The following is a 17,265-nucleotide window of genomic DNA, read 5'->3' as shown; positions in this document are numbered from 1 at the left end:
CTCGGCTTGACACGCCTAACGAGCCGCCGGGGCCAATGGCAGGGAGCGAGCCGCTCATGTCTCGCCCCTACGCCGGGGAAGACACTGTGGACAGTGGAGCTCTGATGTTGAGACTGGTGGCTTGAAACAGGGCAGCCAGAGGAAAGTCGCAGCTTGATGACTTCATGACGGATTGGCGTGCGATGGATAAATAGCATGCAGCTCGCCTACGAGAGCTAATGAGGACACGGTTGAGAAGACGCCTTCTGTCTCGGCGTTGGGTGTCAGATCTTGGTCCCTTGACGGATGAGATTAGATGGGATGAGGTGAGGTGAGGTGACACGCCGTGCGAGCAATAGATGTAACGAGAGTAAGCACCAGCAGTCGCAAGGGCCAAGCATCACCAATGGCTGATGAAGGGATCAGTTAAAGGCCCCCATCACCACGTCTAGCTGTAACGGTTTCCGGGCGCAATGTTGCGGTTCCTGCTTGTGGCTCCACACGATCAAAGAACTTGTCAAGAAGAATCGACTCGACTCGCCTCGCCAGAATCGTCAAGCCTGACGATCAAGGATAGCGTTTGCGCGGCGCCTCAGAGACAACGGGTCGGCCAGCCACGGCCACATCACCAATGCTTGACTCCCTAGACTGCCACCAGGGCGTCGACGAGTCTCCACCGGCCACGAGCGACCCAGGCTAGTCCAGCCTAGCCTAGCAGTCGGCCGGGGGAGAAATCACCAAGATTGTCCAGGACCGGGAGGCCAAACCTTGATCTCTGGCGTCTGTTGGACGTCTTTGAATCTTCCCACCCGGCCTGTGAGAAACTTGGCAATCCCGGAGGTGCTCCACCAACGGCGCCCACTGATTCCACTCACACTTGATCGTGGTGCGTTTGCTACGCGCTTGGCCATGATCATGGACCGTGGGACCTTGGGCAGAGCCTGAGTCTGGGCCTAATGCCACCCCCCTTGTCCAGAGGTTATCGATGTTGACGGGACTGGATTCACGGATAGCGAGTGAATAGCGCCGGTTAGTTTGGATAGGCGTACAGTGCAGTCTGGATGAGTCTCATTGACCGTGATTGACAAAGACGAATTGAATAGACTGCAATGGGTTCAGCCTCGGCGTCTCGTGTGCGTCTCGCCCGTCTGAATAGACATGGCTTCGACAGCCTGCCAGTCTTGTGCATTCTTCGTCATTCTGAGGCATCAGACTGAAATGCGAGGCGCCAGGGGAAATCGGATGCGGTCCTACCATGATGATCCCTCCAACCATGGCGTCGGACCAACCACCAAGTGCTCGGAAGAGGCTTTCACACTGTCAACGGCCCGAGAGGCGAGTGCGTTACAGTGATGGAGGTGGAGGGCGCGACGTTGGTGAGTTGGGAACGGGAGTTGGGTATCAGCGCCAGGTACTTGACGAATGTGCGTGTGCCCCGCAGATGAGCATGTACCTGCTGTGCCAAGTTGGCTGGGTCCAGGGTCCAGCCAGCATCGTCAGGTACCGACTGTTGGACTCGTCTGGCGGGCAGTCCCTGGATTGTCAGTACCTGGATTGGACTCGATAAGGAGCCTTAAGACGGATGATTCTCAATTGACGTCGGTCTTCACTCCAATGTATTGTATCTGTTGAATGACAACCTGAGAGTCAATAAGTGATTAAGTGTGAGCACGCAGGTCCCTGAGGCAAGTAAGCGCGGCACAGCACAGCAAAGCAAGCACAGCGCATGCATCGCAGCACACACAGCTCAGCGGGCACAGTACAGTACTTCTACAGTTCACATCCATCCCGCAGTAGATGACCCAGACAGGCCCTTGATCCCACAACGCCCCCATTCTCACATTCAAGGACCTGCCATCTCATCCACGGTCCCGCATTCCGATTCATCTCTCCCTCCCCTCCGTCCATCGTGCTGATGCTGATGGCTCTGCACAGTGTGCGTGCGTGTCACTCTTGTGCTTCTTCTCTCGTCCCCCCCCAACTTGATTCCCCCAACCCACTCCCGTCCAAATCTCCAGCTATCCTATCGAAGCAAACGCAGGAGCCGGAGCAGCACCAAAGCAGAAGCAGCCCGCCAGAGCTCACCACCAGCTTCGCCACCGCAGCATCCTCCGCCCACACACCCCCGCGTTGTGTCCCCGGTCTACAGCGCCGTACCAAGCCAGGCGTCTTGCCATTGTCCAGAACCATCTCTCTGCGCTGCGCAGGTCTGGCCGCCGAAGCCGCCTGTGCCTGTGCCCACACGATTCCCTTCTCTCCCATCTCCTCCTTGCACCCACACCCTGTCCTCCACCCGCTCGACCCATCAAACCTCCGTACCTAGTAGCCGTCCTGAGACCTTTTTTTAGCCCCGAGGGCCCCAACTCGTCAGTTGCAAGGCTGCTTCTGCTGCCGCTGGATCATGGACGGCCCCGGATACACCTCTGCGTCGTCTGCGTCCGCTCATACCGCAACTTCACATCGTCGCAAGCTCATCAAGAAGCCTCCCTCTCACGCCTACGCCCGCTCCTCGTCCGGCTTCGATGGTGGTGGTGGCTTCGACGCCCAGTCCCTCGAGAGCAAACGCAGCTCGCAGAGCCTGAGAAGGGCCCCCAGCGCTCCCCCAGCCCGCTCCAACCCCGCGGCCGTCGACTGGTATTCCAACCAAGAGTCTGACTTGGCCAACAACACCATCCGTCCGATCCCATCTCCAAACTTGGCCCACGCCGACTTTGCCCCCGCCAGCCACTGGGCGCCCGTACCTCGTCATACCGACCGCCTCTCCGATTCCCACCTACGCCCTCTGAGCAGGACCGCCCCCGACGACCTGATCGGCGCCCCCTTCGACGGCGCAGCAATCCTGAACCGCATCGAGTCCACAAAGGCTCCGAGCCCAAAGGCTCCCGTCCACCGTCACTTTCCGCCCCAGTTCAAGCACCCTAACGACGTGAAGCTTGCGACTCCCGTTTTGCGATCTTCGGCCAGCTTCACCGCGATGGATTCGTCCCTATCGGAAAAGGGCCTCGGCCCAAGGGTCCCGACCGATGGCCCATCCATCAACCCCAAGCGATACTCAGATGACGGCAGAGATTCAAAGCCCGCTGTCCTGCGCAAAAAGTCAGGATTTTCGGGCTTCATGAACAGTTTGGTCGGCTCACCCAAGAAGCCCATTATCTCGGCCCCAGAGAATCCCGTTCACGTCACTCACGTCGGCTACGACAGTTCGACCGGCCAGTTCACCGTCAGTTTTCCCGCCCATGGCCTTTATTTTGGTTAACAAGTCGCAGGGTCTGCCCAAGGAATGGCAACGGCTTATCAACGAGAGCGGAATTCCCGAAAAGGAGAGGCGAGAGAACCCGCAGACCATGGTTAATATTTTGCAGTTCTACAAGGAGACGACCGAACGGCCTCCTGAGGACCAGAGCCTCGAAAAGTTCCATCATGCGGGTAACTACGCCACTTCTCCGGCGACTGCAGCATCACCGGGCATGTACCCGTCAAACTATATGGGTATGTCACCGAATACTAGCTCCACGAACCCCAGGTTTCCAACTGTCAATCATGAAGGAAGTTTTGAGAATCCCCGGGCCCCGCCGCCCGTCCCCAGAGGTCACGTCCCCGGCAAGGACCTGATGCCCAGCCGCCCGGCCCCGAAGCCGCCTGTCAGCATGAACAACCGGCATATGCCTCAAGGGGCCTACGCCGCCAAGGATTCCGGCATCGGCATGTCCCAGCCCGGCGACGACTCTTACGGTATGTCCAAGGACAACGGTCCTATGCTCCCCGAGGAGCACCGGTCAAGGTCCAACTCGCGCGCCGCCGGATCTACACCCTACGCTCCGACAGGCCCCCAGCCCAACCCAGCGCTCGCCCAAGCTCAGGCCGCCGCCTATCAGCAGCAGCTCTTGCAACAGCAGCAGGAGCAGGCTCTCGCACAGGCACAAGCCGCTATGTCTGGTGGAGTCGGCCGGGCTCCCAGCAAGCGAACCCCTCACCAGACCGCGAACCAGCCCAATGCCGCATATGGACGTGTTCCCGATGCCAACGGAGCGGCCAATGCTCCTCGTCAGCAAGCCGGCCCAGCAGGTGTACCCGGAGCTAGGCCACGACACCGAGCTCGCCAGAGTGCAGCTATCGATGTGGTCGCCTCGCTCAAGCGGATATGTAACGAGGGTGATCCCCGAGACATTTACCGCGGGTTTAACAAGATTGGTCAGGGTGCGTCTGGTGGTGTCTTTACTGGCCATGAGCGCGGCTCGAATCGACTGGTCGCTATCAAGCAGATGAATCTCGAGCAGCAACCTAAGAAGGACCTGATCATCAACGAGATTCTTGTCATGAAGGACAGCTCACATCCCAACATTGTCAACTTTATCGACAGCTACCTGTGCGGAGGCGAGCTGTGGGTTGTCATGGAGTTTATGGAGGGTGGCAGCCTTACGGATGTTGTCACCTTTAACATCATGTCAGAAGGACAAATTGCGTCAGTGTGCCGGGAGACCCTGAACGGCCTGCAGCACCTGCATTCCAAGGGCGTCATCCACCGAGATATCAAGTCGGACAACATTCTGCTGTCCATGGAGGGCAACATCAAGCTGAGTACGTGGATCTGCCCGTTGCTGAATGCCTGCTAACCGCAACAGCCGACTTTGGATTCTGCGCCACCATCAACGAGGCCCAGAACAAGCGAACAACCATGGTGGGCACACCGTACTGGATGGCACCCGAGGTTGTCACTAGGAAAGAGTACGGACGCAAGGTGGATATTTGGTCTCTGGGCATCATGGCGATCGAAATGATAGAAGGCGAGCCGCCATACCTGACCGAATCTCCCTTGCGCGCGCTGTGGTTGATTGCGACCAACGGAACACCTCACATCAAGAACGAGCAGGATCTGTCACCCATGTTCAAGGACTTCTTGTACTTTGCGCTCAAGGTGGATCCTGAGAAGCGAGCAAGCGCCCATGATCTGCTTCGGGTAAGTGATTTGACTCTTATATCAGATGTCGCTAACAGGTTGCAGCACGAATTCATGAAGCAGTGTGTCGACCTGTCTCAACTCTCGCCGTTGGTACGAGCTGCCCGAGAACAAAAGGCACAAGAGAAGGCTCGCAAGGGGCAGTAGGTACGCCCGAAGCGAACCATACCTCCCGCATATCCCCCAGAGGAACAGGAGAGAGCACGCCGCCGATGGTCGGCGTTTTTCCAACGACGATGATCAGTCCTTTATAAGGACCAACGCAACGACCAGCGACGACGTGATTCATTCACAACATCTAATGACCATTTTCTTGCACAAGTTGTTCAACTATCAATCATAGCAGGCCTTGCATCTTGAGGTGGAGTTGTCATGATGCCGCGTCAAGGTAGCCTCGGAGTGCATGGAGGAGACGCAAGCCGAGCCCAAGGTGCCAGCAAGCAGGTGGACGCGACGACGACGCCTGGAGGCACATAGAAATGACACGCTGGATATACCCCCCTGCATACCATACGAACTGTTTCTTGCACACCGATCACACCGATCACGCCGAGTTCACACTCGAGGTTGGGTCTATTTACGTTGCTAGACCTGGCCCTCTCTCCTCACCAGCTTTGAATCATAAAAAAAATACTTGTTTTTGCTTTTGGGTGCACAGGATTGGACGTGTGTGTTTGATGAAAAGCTGGCATTGCATTCTCTTCTCTTCTATCATACCACCTAGCAACAACGAAGGTTATCACGACTCGACCGACTCAAAGGGTAAAGGCAAAAAGCAAAGCAACGCAAACGCAAAACGCAAAACGACAAAACTGCTAGGCTGGTTTCTGGTCTTGATCCCATATCCCTCAGAGAAACTTGCTCTTTCCGTTGAAGAAGAAGCTTCCCTGCTCCCAGTGTTGATAGAAGGGACTCATTTGTCTCCGGAGCCTCTCACATCCCTCACCGGCCTTGACGGCGCCGTGTCCCTCCATTCCAGCAGGCAGCCCGTTGCCCAAAACGGCGACGGTGCCTAGGGCGGCTGGTGCAGGCTGGTGCTTGATCTTGTCTTGGGAATGCGAGTGGAAGGGCGAGGAGAAGTGGAACGAGTTGCGAACTGAGGCGGCGGCGGCGCGTGCGGGGAGGAGGGTATTCGAGTTGAGGAGACGATTCCGCAGAGAGCGAGCGGCGCGGAAGAGGGACAGAGAAGGGGTGCAGAAGAGTTGCATCTTGATGTTTTGGTTGCTTGCTTGGAGGATAGAGTTGAAGGTGGTAGCTCTGATGACCTGACGGACAGTTGACTGAGTGTTGATGTTAGGCAGTATGGGTTGGATGGACGGACGGAATGGATATTTGGAGATGGAAGGTAAAGAATAGACTTGCGAATGAATGCTTCTGACGAACGAACCGGTTTATTCATATCCCAGCCCCTCTCTCTTACCGCCGCCGCATAAACCCATGGATCTCTCATGAGCCGAAAAGGCGGGAAGCGGTCTTGAGCGGCTGGCCGGGGGGGCCTCTGCCTCGGGGCCCTCCGTACACGCTACGCTAGATTGTGGCATGTAATATGTAGGTAGGTGTGTTTTGCGGATGCAGACCAGACCCCGGTGGAACGTGGAGGGACTTGGTTCGTTGGTCCAGGTGGGCGGACGAGGTCTTGTTCGTATGTTGTAGAGTAAAAGTCGTGATGCTCCGGATATATCACAGGCACAGAGTATTGCACAGACGATAGAGGGCACGTACAATGTCTCAGCCTCCCGAGACATTCAACTCAATCTCAGCCTCTTTTTCTTTTCCTTCTTAAACGTGCTTCCTCCCTCTCCTCTCTTCACCTCATCTTCCCCTTCCTATCTGCCCTCTTCATGCTGGCATCAGCCCATCCCGTCTCCACCGCCTGCACATCCGCCGCAGCGTTGGCGAGTCGCTGCCGGATGCCCCGTCCCGGTTTTTTCGTTTGACAGCCCCGTCGAGGCGGTGAGCACGGCGCCGAGCAAGGGCTGAAGCGACTCAATTGCCCTTTTCAACTCGGTCGGCCCGTCTTGATTGGCCGCCCGGGTGCGCGCGTCCAATGTGAGGCTAGGGATTACGTGCATGGGGCATCAAGTGGAACGTTGTGCATGCTCTATCGTGAAGCGATCTGCGGCAAGGACAGGCAGGACATTGAGCCGGCGCGAGCTGTGCTGTGCTGTGTCCGAGGCGCTTGTGACGATGCTTAAGTCAATCTAGCTTTAATACAATGCTTGCAGAGTGCATCACCACGTGCCGAGATGCCAACATGGTACAATCGCGAGTCATGTCACCGGCAGTCAGTCACAGCCACACCGCAAAGACAGGAGTTAGTTCAATGTCATTCAATTAAGATCTCCATCTGGATCCTGTTGCGCCGCCTCTATGCGGGCAATCGCTCTGCTCTATCAAATCTAGAGCTCTCTAGTGTATCTCATTCGTGCTTCCTTTTTTGCCCTTTCCAAGGGGAAACCGTCATTCCTTAACCCAAACTCCAAACAAACGAAAAGCACATCCCCTTCTAGGAGTGCTGTACAATCAAACCCATTTTCATAATACAACTCTCGCTTAGTAGCAAGTGTAACCACCGTCGATGATGCAGTTGGAACCCGTCATGAACTTGGAGGCATCGGAGGCGAGGAAGATGCAAAGGCCGTTGAGCTCGTCGACGTTGCCCAGGCGGTTCTGGGGGGTCAGGGACTTCCAGATCTTCTTCTGGGCGTCGAGAGCGGGAACTCGGTTGAGAGCAGTGTCCATGTAGCCGGGGGAGATGCAGTTGACTCGGATATCGTACTTGGCCCACTCAGCAGCGAGGGACTTGCCAAGCTGGATGACACCGGCCTTGGAGGCGTTGTAGCAGCTCTGCTCCTGGGGGTAGTTGACGATAGATCCAGACATGGAGGCGACGAGGACAATGCTGCCGGGCTTGCCAGCAGCCATCATGGCGCGACCGACAGATTGGGACATGAGGAAAGATCCAGTAAGGTTGATATCGATGAGCCGGCGGAACATGGCGGGGTCGTAGGTCTCGGCCTTGATGTTGGAGTCGGCGATACCAGCCGAGTTGACAAGGACATCAGGAGCACCGTAGCGCTCGACGACCTCCTCGACGGCGGCGTTGATGGCAGCACCGTCACGGACATCAACCTTGAAGAAGGAGACGGGAAGACCGGTCTTGTCGTGAAGCTCAGCAGCAGCCTCGTCACCAAGCTCCTGGTTGGCATCGAAGATGACGAGGTTCTTGGCACCAGCCTCAGCACAGGCGCGAGCCATGTAGTTGCCAAGGCCACGGGCACCACCAGTGATGATGATGGTCTTGCCATAGACGCTCATGTTGCGCATGGTGTAGGGGAGCTGGTCGTAGACCTTGCGGGTGAGGGGCTGGACAGCATCGTTCTCGGCAGGGGGGGCAGGGCTGTCGTGGGGGACCTGAGAAGCACCCTCAGTGACGTTGACGGTGTGCTTGTCGCCGGTGCCCTGGCCAGCGCCGTAGACGGTGACGGGGACCTCCTTCTCACGAACAACGCTCTTCTTGTTGGCGGTGTCGTGGACACGGTTCACGGCAGTGACGGACATGCATCGAGTAGCAGTGCGAGGGAAAGCAGGGGCAGCAGCCCGGGAGATGCGGACGAGGTTGCGGGCGGCGAAAGACATGTTGATAGAGAGGGGTGATGTTGAGGAGAGTAGAAGAGAGTGTGGAAGAGAGTGTCGAGGGTAGAGTAAGATGGGAGGAGGGGTATTAAAGGATCTTTGTCAAGTCCTTGCAAGGTTTGCTCAAGAGAGAGGAGTGTGAGGATGAGAATGCCGAAAGAAAGTTTATCGACGGGAGGCTTGATATATAGTTGATCTCACCAGTGATGGCTGTGGGTCTGACACTGACGGGCAGCTGGTGTTGGAGATAGTAAAATTTCAAGCTGGGGGCGAACTTTTTTTTTCAGAGACGAATGCGCAGGGGTCCGCTGATGCAGAATTTAGTGCGGCGGTATGTCCGTAAGGCAATGAGTTCAGACTTGTTCAGCTGGGGCTAGAATCAAGAGATCTGCTGCCAGGTTGGGGCTTTGTTGCTGAGGGAGGGTGGGAGCGGGGCCTGGATGATTCAGTGGAACCGGGAGTAGCAACGCGTACGAGACTTGGGTTGCAGATCCTGAGAGGGAAAAGTCCGTTGTCGAGGTCAACGGGACGATCCTTGGAGAGGGTGGTGTGTCCAAATGGGAAAGGTTCGCAGGGCAGGGAAGCTAGGTTACAGCGGGAGGACCGGTACTATTCTCGGGGCTCTTCAATAGCGACTCCAGAACGGCAACTATGTGCTGAGGGGTGATGTCGTTGTCTTGTCTTGAAAGACGGAGATCCGAGCTATCCTTCGGATCCGGGCGGTGCTGTGGCAAATGCAACAGATATATCGGGTGGTGTGGAGGACTGGGTTGGTGTCTGCACATCAGTCAGCTTTGTGTTCTGGCCCTTTGGAAGCGCCATCAACCCATGTTAACGGTCACTTGCGAGGGGAGGGCGCCGAAGGTTGCAGAGTCACATACCGCTAGACGCTGGGGTGTGTTTGTTTCAGGGCGAGGGTGTCAAAGGCTGTAGTCGCTGAGGAGTGTGCGATGGAGAGCAAGACGAGCCGGCTTGGACTGTCTGGATAGGGATTTATATAGAGGTGACGGCTGGGGGTGGAGCAGCAAGCAAGCTGACCGTCGCCCAAGCAAGGGAGCAATCTCTCACCGACTTCGGTGTAAGACGGTGAGCGAGCCACGGGGGTGTCGTGCGTGTCTTGTCTCGAAAGTACCAAAGGGGATGCACGTAAAGTCGCGGGGGACCGATGTCGCATGAGCCGGGGTCTCCCTCCAAGACGCAGAGGGATGGAGGCTTGCGTGGTCACAAGATCGAGTGCGTGCCAGGGCATTGCGTCCAAGGCCAAGGGGCTGGAAAAGCAACGAAATTGTCAGACCAGTCAGGGCGTGTGATGGCGTTGAGTGATGGGGTATTATGGTTGAAGTGTCAATTTGGTGATGATTTGATGTTTCCGTCACTTCCAAGTTGTCTTGTTTGCTCTTGCCTCGTCTATTCCTGCCACCTTCTATTCTATCAACTCGACGTTCTTTCCTCCTTCAATCTTCAGATAAACTTCTTTCACCTTCACTTTCATTCATCTTCACCTCTCCTTCACCCCAGTCTGATCCATTGGCGCCAAGTGCATGCATCTAGACGCCCTCACCGGCCCGGCTATCTTTCGTCTCCATCTGGCCTGGCCTCCTTCTTTGGCAACGTCTGAGGTGTGGTCAAGATGGCAACGCGGGTTGGCCACTCCTTCCAATGCCCACATTCGGACTTGCATATGCAGTGGCTGCCAATTGTGCGGCTCCTCCCATCTTCCATCTTTTCTCCTCCATCTCCTCACCTCAACAATACACAAGCACAGCCTGCTTGTCGTTTCAGTACCTGCCCGCCATTGATGCTGTCAGACGCGATCAAATGACCATCACAGGCCCTGACTTTGTCCCTCCCCCGCGCCTGACCTTACGACTCTCGGTGTCACCATTTACTCAGGAACACGCATCAATGCGCCGAGCGATCAATCCCACCCCGACGCCCCATTCTTGTGGGGAGCTATGGCGGGTCCAGCGCCCTTGTCCAGGGCAGGTGGCCCGCGCTCTCAAGGTCAAGGCGTCCACCCGCAGGGGATGACAGGCGCTAAATCTTAGGGGCTCGGGGAGGTTGCAGGGATAGCTCTCTCGGTAGCTTCTCCCAGGTCCACCCACGTTCCGTCAGTATCGCGCTCTCGCAACCAAGCATTCAGAGTTCCGCTTGTAACCACCAGTGGCAACAAAACCCTTGGCCCCGAGCGGCCCGGGCACACTCACAGCTCTCTTCCCTGTCTAATTTTGGAGTGCCGTGTTTCTGCTAGGTTTCGGTATGCAGCTGCCCGGCCACCCGGCATACACCAGCACAGACGCGCTTTCTGGCCTCAACGCCAGAGATACTGGACGAATCGAGCTCAATTGAGCTGCCACTCAACAATTGTTGACTCTATTCCCTTCACCTCCTTCTTACTGGTGACATCCGCTGCGGCTTGCAGTAGTCTGAGGGTGCAATGGGGTTGACTCGATTCCCCCCTTTTCCCCCATCTTTTCAGGCAGACGGATTTTGTCCTCCACCAGCGCCCTACACCGCTGACACCAGTCCAATTCAAGTTTGACCCCGGCTTGACACACTTGCAGACCCGAGATGAAGCACAGACAGGTAATTTGCATGTCCCTGAACCCAATTCCCAGCGACACGGCCGCAATCAGTCCCAGCAGATCTTTCCTTCCGAGCAGCGTGGGGTGTTTCGCAGGCCCAAGTCCGGCACACCGAGACCGCTTGATTTCAGGAGGTCATGTGGACTCTTCCCCGCGTATCATGATTGTCCAACGACGGCGGCAGCGGCCGACACGGGGAAACGAGACATTTCCACTCCTTACTCAGCCTTCGCCTGTCCCATTGGCTTCATCAACCTCGTCAGCGTCGTTCAACTGCATGTCGGATTCGGCCAAGTTTGCCCTATTGAGTCTGTTTCAGAGAATACACAATGCGATTTGTGGGCTACACAAGCCACGGGCAACTCGAGGAAATTATCAAGCGAGTGACGGAGCCTCTGTTCCCAATGTCACCCTACCTCGCCCTACCTCAGAATTTTCACTCGATACGGTGCTGGGTGTCTCGGTGTGCGGTGTAATATCCTTTACACAATTGCTTTCTCGGTGCGGCCCAGCATTCCGTCTGCCTGGACACCAAGTTACACTGGAGATTGCCAAGACAACCTTAACGCCAGCCCGTGAGGCCCACTGCTAGGCCGGTTCACCCCACCCTGAGGAATTTTCTTTTGGTTGCGTGTCCTCATGAGTGATAGGAAACACAGGAGTCTGTCGCAGTGGGGGTTTTGTGCTATCGAACATTGGCGAGGAGGCGATTGGACGCACCTACGACGCAGTATGTGCTCCGATTCCTGTGGCAACAGTTACTCATGACGACATGTCATTTCAGGTGGTTGATAACCAAGGTCATGATCGGTGACCGGAAGACGGTGTGTCTGAATCACTCACCTCGTCAAGGCTTCGCGTCAATCGAGCTGCGGGTCTGCCATCAGACGATATTCCCTGCCGGAGGATCTTATGCATCACATCTGCAGCCCACATTGCTAAGGCAAACACTCACCCTGGTAGTTTCTGTACGCATTTCACACATTGCATTTCGGGCAAAGTCCATATCAATTCAAGAGGGCACCCTCAAAGGAGCTATCACCAGGCAGCAGAATACATTGGCTCTAATCTCGACACTATCAGTCCAGACTCGACTCAACTGACGGCAGCTCATGTTGAGTGGCTCTGGAGGCATGAAGGATCTACTATGCATCGAATGATACCCAACGGTGTGGCAGACACCAATATCAAGTTGAAGGGTTACCATGAGGCTGGCTCTGGTGTGATCTCGCCGTTGACCTCTGCAAGACAAGCAATGCCTCATTCGCTAGCTCAACTCTGCAGCGCTGGGAGCTATCACGATGGTGGGGCACCGCATTGAGCGGGTTCCAGAATATCTGCAGAAGCCATCCATCGTTGGTCCAGGCAAATCTGCGATGCGCGTGGAGAACAGGGAGCGCACGATGGCCAGGGGTGCACGGGCCTGAGCCTACCAGAGTCCGGGGTACTGGTGGATACCGGCATCGAAATTCGACTTCGCCCGACTTACCGTGATGCCACGAGAATGAGCCGCCGATGTCGACAGCCACACGCGGTTTGCGGTGCGATGCGCAGTCTGCATCCGCCGCGCATGACGGCGGTCGCCGTTTCGGACGCTCGCCGCAGGGAATAACCAACGCCAGGACCGGCCCGGCGCCGTGCAGCAATCTCCGATGCCAACCACGACCGACATGTCCGGGCCGGTATCAGCGATTGGTCTATCAACATCTAGACGCGCAATTTCCAGCTGGCGGACTTGTAAATCCATGACTTTAGCTAAGTGTCTATTCGCTAGGCAATCAGATCTATCTCACTTGGCGCGTCAGGCGCAAGTGCCGACTATTTCTCAGCCTTGAGCCTCTTGAGCCTCGAGTCTCTTGAACCTCTTGAACCTTCACCTTGTTTAGCCGTTGCTTCCTAGCTCCTTGTTCTCGAATTTCATACCTCCATCCAACACCAGTCAGCCCACAATGAGCAGGGTATTATTACAATCCAGACAAAATCAATCAACCATCCCGTGGCTTCACTTCCGCCCGCGCGAAACAGCTCAAGTAAAGATGGGCAAATAATCCCCTCAGCACCATACTTGGAGACGCCCCGCCACAAACGCCTCGTCTCATCTCCCGCATCCCATTGCTTCTTGCTTGCTTCTTGCATCGGTGTGATCTCCGCCATATTTCCTTTGCCCCGGAAAAGAGGCAGCTGAGATCTATCGCGGGGTAATGAGGGGATGTTGGTCTAGGGTTGCGAACATCAACACCATCGTCGGTCTACCTCCGAGATCTCAAAGACGCCTCCGTCCGGGGTTCGACCCACCCCCGCTTCCTTCAACGAATCGCGGCCCCACAACGGCATCAACGGCCTTGGCCGTCGCTGTCGATGCGGATCAGATCAAGCAGTGATGCAATGTAGGGACTCTGCGAGATGAGTTAGCACGGACGTGTTCACTGTTGGGCGGGGACGGGAGTGACATACCAGAGCCCTGTTCTCAGCAAGAATTTCGAACAGTCGTGGCAAGATGGGACGGAAGAGGGTCTCGTTCCAGCCTCCGGTTTCGCCGGTCTTTTCCTGCTTCTTGAGCAACTCCTCCTCCGCCTCCGTCTTGACCACATTACGCGCCATATTACGCAGAACGAGGGCAGCACTGAGGGGGATACCCGCCGCTTGGGGGGGTAGGTTTGGGTTCCGCTCGTCCCGCACTGTCAGGGTCTCCTCAAATGTGACAGCCATTGTCTTGGCTGGTATGATCCAGGCTCGCTCCTGTTTTCGAGACTCGCCAGGCAACATCGCAGAAATGTGTGTGCTGATGTGGCTTGCGAAATCACGGAGGTGCATCTTTGTTGCCGACCCATATCGCGAGCACTCGCCCCATGTGCAGGTAAACTCCTTTTCCACGTTGTCAAACTGTCCATCAGCGTTGCGCGTCTCTCCCATGTGTGAGGTAAGAATGTGGTTCCACATCTGCTCTGGTTGGAGGTAGAAGCTTCCGCACTTTTCGAGCTTGTTGCCGGGATTCGATGCCCAGAGACATCGGCCGTACTCTTTACCATCCGTGCTCAGAGGTCGTGGTCGGGCGCGAATCCCGTGGATGATGAACTTTTGCTGAGGATCGCCTGGCTCTCTAAGGACTTGGGCATTCGAATCCTTATACACAGACGTGCTATTCCTAATAAAGTCGGCAGGCGTGATGAGCGGCTGACCGATGGTCTTGAGAGGGCCGACAAATGCATTTTGGTACGCTTGCCAGGCAGCCAGCTGCGTCACGAAAGAGTTGTTGTCCTCTTCAAAGAAACATCGAACCCACCGGTGCACACGGTCAGGCTCTTCAAGCTTGAGCATCTCCTGGAGGAGGTCCTCAGGCATGGGAGCGATCTGGTCGCGGGCCGGAATTCTCTGCTCTGGCACGAGGATGAAATCGCGCTGCGTTTTACGCGCACCATGGGCGAGCAAACGAGCAAGGTGATCGACCAGATTTTCCGGGGTAAGAGATCGCATGAGGTTGTCCACGTTGGACACGACCGCAGTGTACTGATACAAAAAGTCAAGGCAGGCATCGATGAGTTCGTCGTCGTTGAGTAGCAACCAGCTAGCGATTCGCTCAAGCACAGGTCCAGGAATGTCACCCAACTTGTTTGTGGCCTCGAGGTTCATTGAAATGCGGCCGAGTGCTCGAAGCGACGTGAGAATTGTGCCACGGTCGTCCGAGGTCATTTGTGTGAGCAGAGTCTTGTACAGAGGGTCGTCCGACTCCAGAGTCATGAAAGGGGTCAGCTGCTCTGCGATATCCAGAGTAAGATGCTTCAATTCGACGAGCGAATCCTTGGGCGGTAGGTGCAACATGATGCAGATGAGATCTCTGAGAGGGTAAAAGTCGGACATGTTGTGCGCATTCTCAGGCAGAGTGACCATGTTCCGTATTGTCAGCACAGCCTCGGTGATCAAGACCAGCTGGTCCGAATAGGATTCGGTCTGGAGAACGTCGGGTCGGTCTTTTTCGATGAGATTCTGGATCCTCTCGAGGATATCTGGAGTCCCGTAATTCCCGTCAAGGGCACCAACATCGTTGGGGTCGACAGAGTCCCACGACACAGTCCAGTTGACGTGATAGAAGAGCTGCCCAATCTCGAGTGCCTTCTCAACCAATCCTTCCGCCAGACCAGGAAAAGAGTCGAATTTGTACTTGTCACCCCGCTCAAAGGAGATCTTGACCAGATGGTTGAGGGCGAATGCTTGCTCGGCAGCAATGTTCGATCGAAGCGCGTTCAGACAGCGCATGTAGATGTTTGGGCCGTCAAAGCCAGCTACGCATGTTAGCCAAGTCTCTTATCAAGTCGAATCACTTACTGCCGGGTTGCATTGGTTGACGGGGGTCAATCCGCTGAGGTTGCCGGGGCTTCTGGAACTCATTGGGCGCACTGCTCGGCGTCGCTACAGCTCGGAGCTGCAGTGGCTTGGAGAACCGCGGTTGGTATGCAGTGACCAGGTTGGACAGGTTTTCGGACGAAGGAGGGTGGTGAAGTACCGAGGGACCTCGATTCCCTGTGTAGTTTTGTTGCTGCTGTGGCACAGGCATGTTCTGGTGATGTGAAGGAGTCTGAGGAGGGTTTGCGGCTGGAGAGTTGGTATGGCTCGCGTGGTGAGCAGAGGAGTGCCTTGTTGTACGAGAAGGGCCAGTATCCGGCTGGAAAATAACACGTTGAGGGGGTGCTTCACGTAGGCCTCGAGATGCGCGCGCGCTCGCTGCAGGATCCGGGACAGGTCGTTCGCGAGCCGGTGTACCATCATCTCCCGAAGCCGCCGAGTCTGTGGCACCAATGTTGCTCTCCCGTTTGCCTCGGAAGTTTTCTCGGGTGCGGGTGAGGAGCCCAGCGCCCTTGGCCGTCACATCCTCCAGAATATCCTTTGGCGGCGGCTCCTTTCCGTGCACTGTGCTAATCTCAAAAGCGGCGAGGTTTTTGTAGAACTTTTCTTTCAACGAAAAAGCAGTCGAGGCTTCATTGTTGGAGTAAATGCCCAGCTCAGCGGCCATGCGACGCCAGGCCAGCTTCTCCTCCGAAACCTTGTCGTAACCGCCGTTGGCGACGATGTGATTGAACACCTTGAGCAGGTCAAGATGGGTCGCGCCGACCTTGGGTTCTGGGTCGAGCGTCGTGCCTCGCTTGGTGTGATAATCGCGGAGTCGCGTCATGAACTCTTCATATTCCGGAGTGCGGTCAATCGCATGCGCCGGGACATCGTTGCGAACGGGAGCCATCTTGGCGATCAGTGTCGGTGCAGGTGCGCAGCGGCTCTAATTAGAATCAGGTATCTGGTCACCTATGGACAGGCGCCCATTCGGGAGAGAAGGCCGAGGCAATCCGCTGATAGCGAGTGACTTTGCAGATGTCGTGGGCGTTGAATCGTAATCGTCGATGCCGTCCGTCGCATGGGTCTTTTGGTTTGAGTTGGCGCGGCGCGTCGAAGTCGAAGATAAGCTACCTAGCTATCGCCACGTGACCCCTGTCTTCGTGTTGGCCAATCGGCATGGCTCCTGCCCAACTTCAAGACAACAGTTGTAAATGAAGTCGAGGAAGGTGCACAGGAGTAAACCAGAGGCATCAGGTGACGCGGGCTTCCTAATCTTTCTCCCCCATCGTGAATTTGAATCAATCTTGCTATCTACATCAACATGTGTGCTGTTCATCATGCCTGGGCCGCCGACTCCTGTCTCTTGCTGCCCCCTCAAGCGACTGGAGATCCGTGATGGAGGCTCGGTCAAAGCCTTTAATTCGCGCCCCCCTCATAACATCTTTAACTTTACCATTGAAGGCGAAAGACCTATTAACACAGAGGCGGGGACGCTAATCCTTCTCATCCATCAAGGGTTCCAACAAGTGGTATGCAAATCAGTATTGCTACCGATCGAAACTGACCAGTAGGTTTCTATTCGACTGGGCGATCTAGCAAGAAACTCGCAAGCTCCTAATGACATTGTGAGCATCGACAAACATCTCAATCAATTATGTATCACCATTCCTGGCAAAGGCCAAGCGATCATCGTGCAATTCGAAGAGAAGAGAGATTTCAGTGTTACCGTCTGTCTGCTACAAAAGTCCGATCTACATGTCAGCGACTCCATCCCAAGTGCCC

General features: G+C 55.8%; 5 protein-coding genes across 5 annotated transcripts; 2 read left to right on the top strand and 3 right to left on the bottom strand.

Moving 5' to 3' along the window:
• Positions 1 to 2,380: 2,380 nt before the first annotated feature.
• Positions 2,381 to 4,592, top strand: LRP88_13323 (kinase-like domain-containing protein; the record flags this gene model as incomplete). Its single annotated transcript, XM_083249698.1, has 3 exons — positions 2,381 to 3,199; positions 3,258 to 3,468; positions 3,526 to 4,592. 3 exons carry the CDS (start codon positions 2,381 to 2,383, stop codon positions 4,590 to 4,592), a joined length of 2,097 nt encoding a protein of 698 aa, XP_083094032.1.
• Positions 4,593 to 4,654: 62 nt separating this feature from the next.
• LRP88_13322 (uncharacterized protein) lies at positions 4,655 to 5,083 on the top strand (the record flags this gene model as incomplete). Its single annotated transcript, XM_083249697.1, has 2 exons — positions 4,655 to 4,936; positions 5,000 to 5,083. 2 exons carry the CDS (start codon positions 4,655 to 4,657, stop codon positions 5,081 to 5,083), a joined length of 366 nt encoding a protein of 121 aa, XP_083094031.1.
• Positions 5,084 to 5,784: 701 nt separating this feature from the next.
• On the bottom strand, positions 5,785 to 6,144 carry LRP88_13321 (uncharacterized protein; the record flags this gene model as incomplete). The annotated part of the gene is made up of 1 exon (XM_083249696.1): positions 5,785 to 6,144. The coding sequence occupies one exon, from the start codon at positions 6,142 to 6,144 to the stop codon at positions 5,785 to 5,787; it is 360 nt and encodes a 119-aa protein (XP_083094030.1).
• A 1,345-nt stretch (positions 6,145 to 7,489) lies between these two features.
• On the bottom strand, positions 7,490 to 8,575 carry LRP88_13320 (uncharacterized protein; the record flags this gene model as incomplete). Its single annotated transcript, XM_083249695.1, has 1 exon — positions 7,490 to 8,575. The coding sequence occupies one exon, from the start codon at positions 8,573 to 8,575 to the stop codon at positions 7,490 to 7,492; it is 1,086 nt and encodes a 361-aa protein (XP_083094029.1).
• A 4,915-nt stretch (positions 8,576 to 13,490) lies between these two features.
• On the bottom strand, positions 13,491 to 16,390 carry LRP88_13319 (ARID/BRIGHT DNA-binding domain-containing protein; the record flags this gene model as incomplete). The annotated part of the gene is made up of 3 exons (XM_083249694.1): positions 13,491 to 13,553; positions 13,612 to 15,365; positions 15,481 to 16,390. 3 exons carry the CDS (start codon positions 16,388 to 16,390, stop codon positions 13,491 to 13,493), a joined length of 2,727 nt encoding a protein of 908 aa, XP_083094028.1.
• Between the last annotated feature and the right edge of the window lie 875 nt (positions 16,391 to 17,265).

The sequence above is a fragment of the Fusarium phalaenopsidis genome (assembly GCF_050370095.1).
Source record: "Fusarium phalaenopsidis strain FUZ10S chromosome Unknown contig_32332, whole genome shotgun sequence".
Lineage (NCBI taxonomy): Eukaryota > Fungi > Ascomycota > Sordariomycetes > Hypocreales > Nectriaceae > Fusarium > Fusarium phalaenopsidis.
The sequence above is the reverse complement of the archived record's forward strand: the minus strand, read 5'-3'. Positions and strand labels throughout refer to the sequence as shown.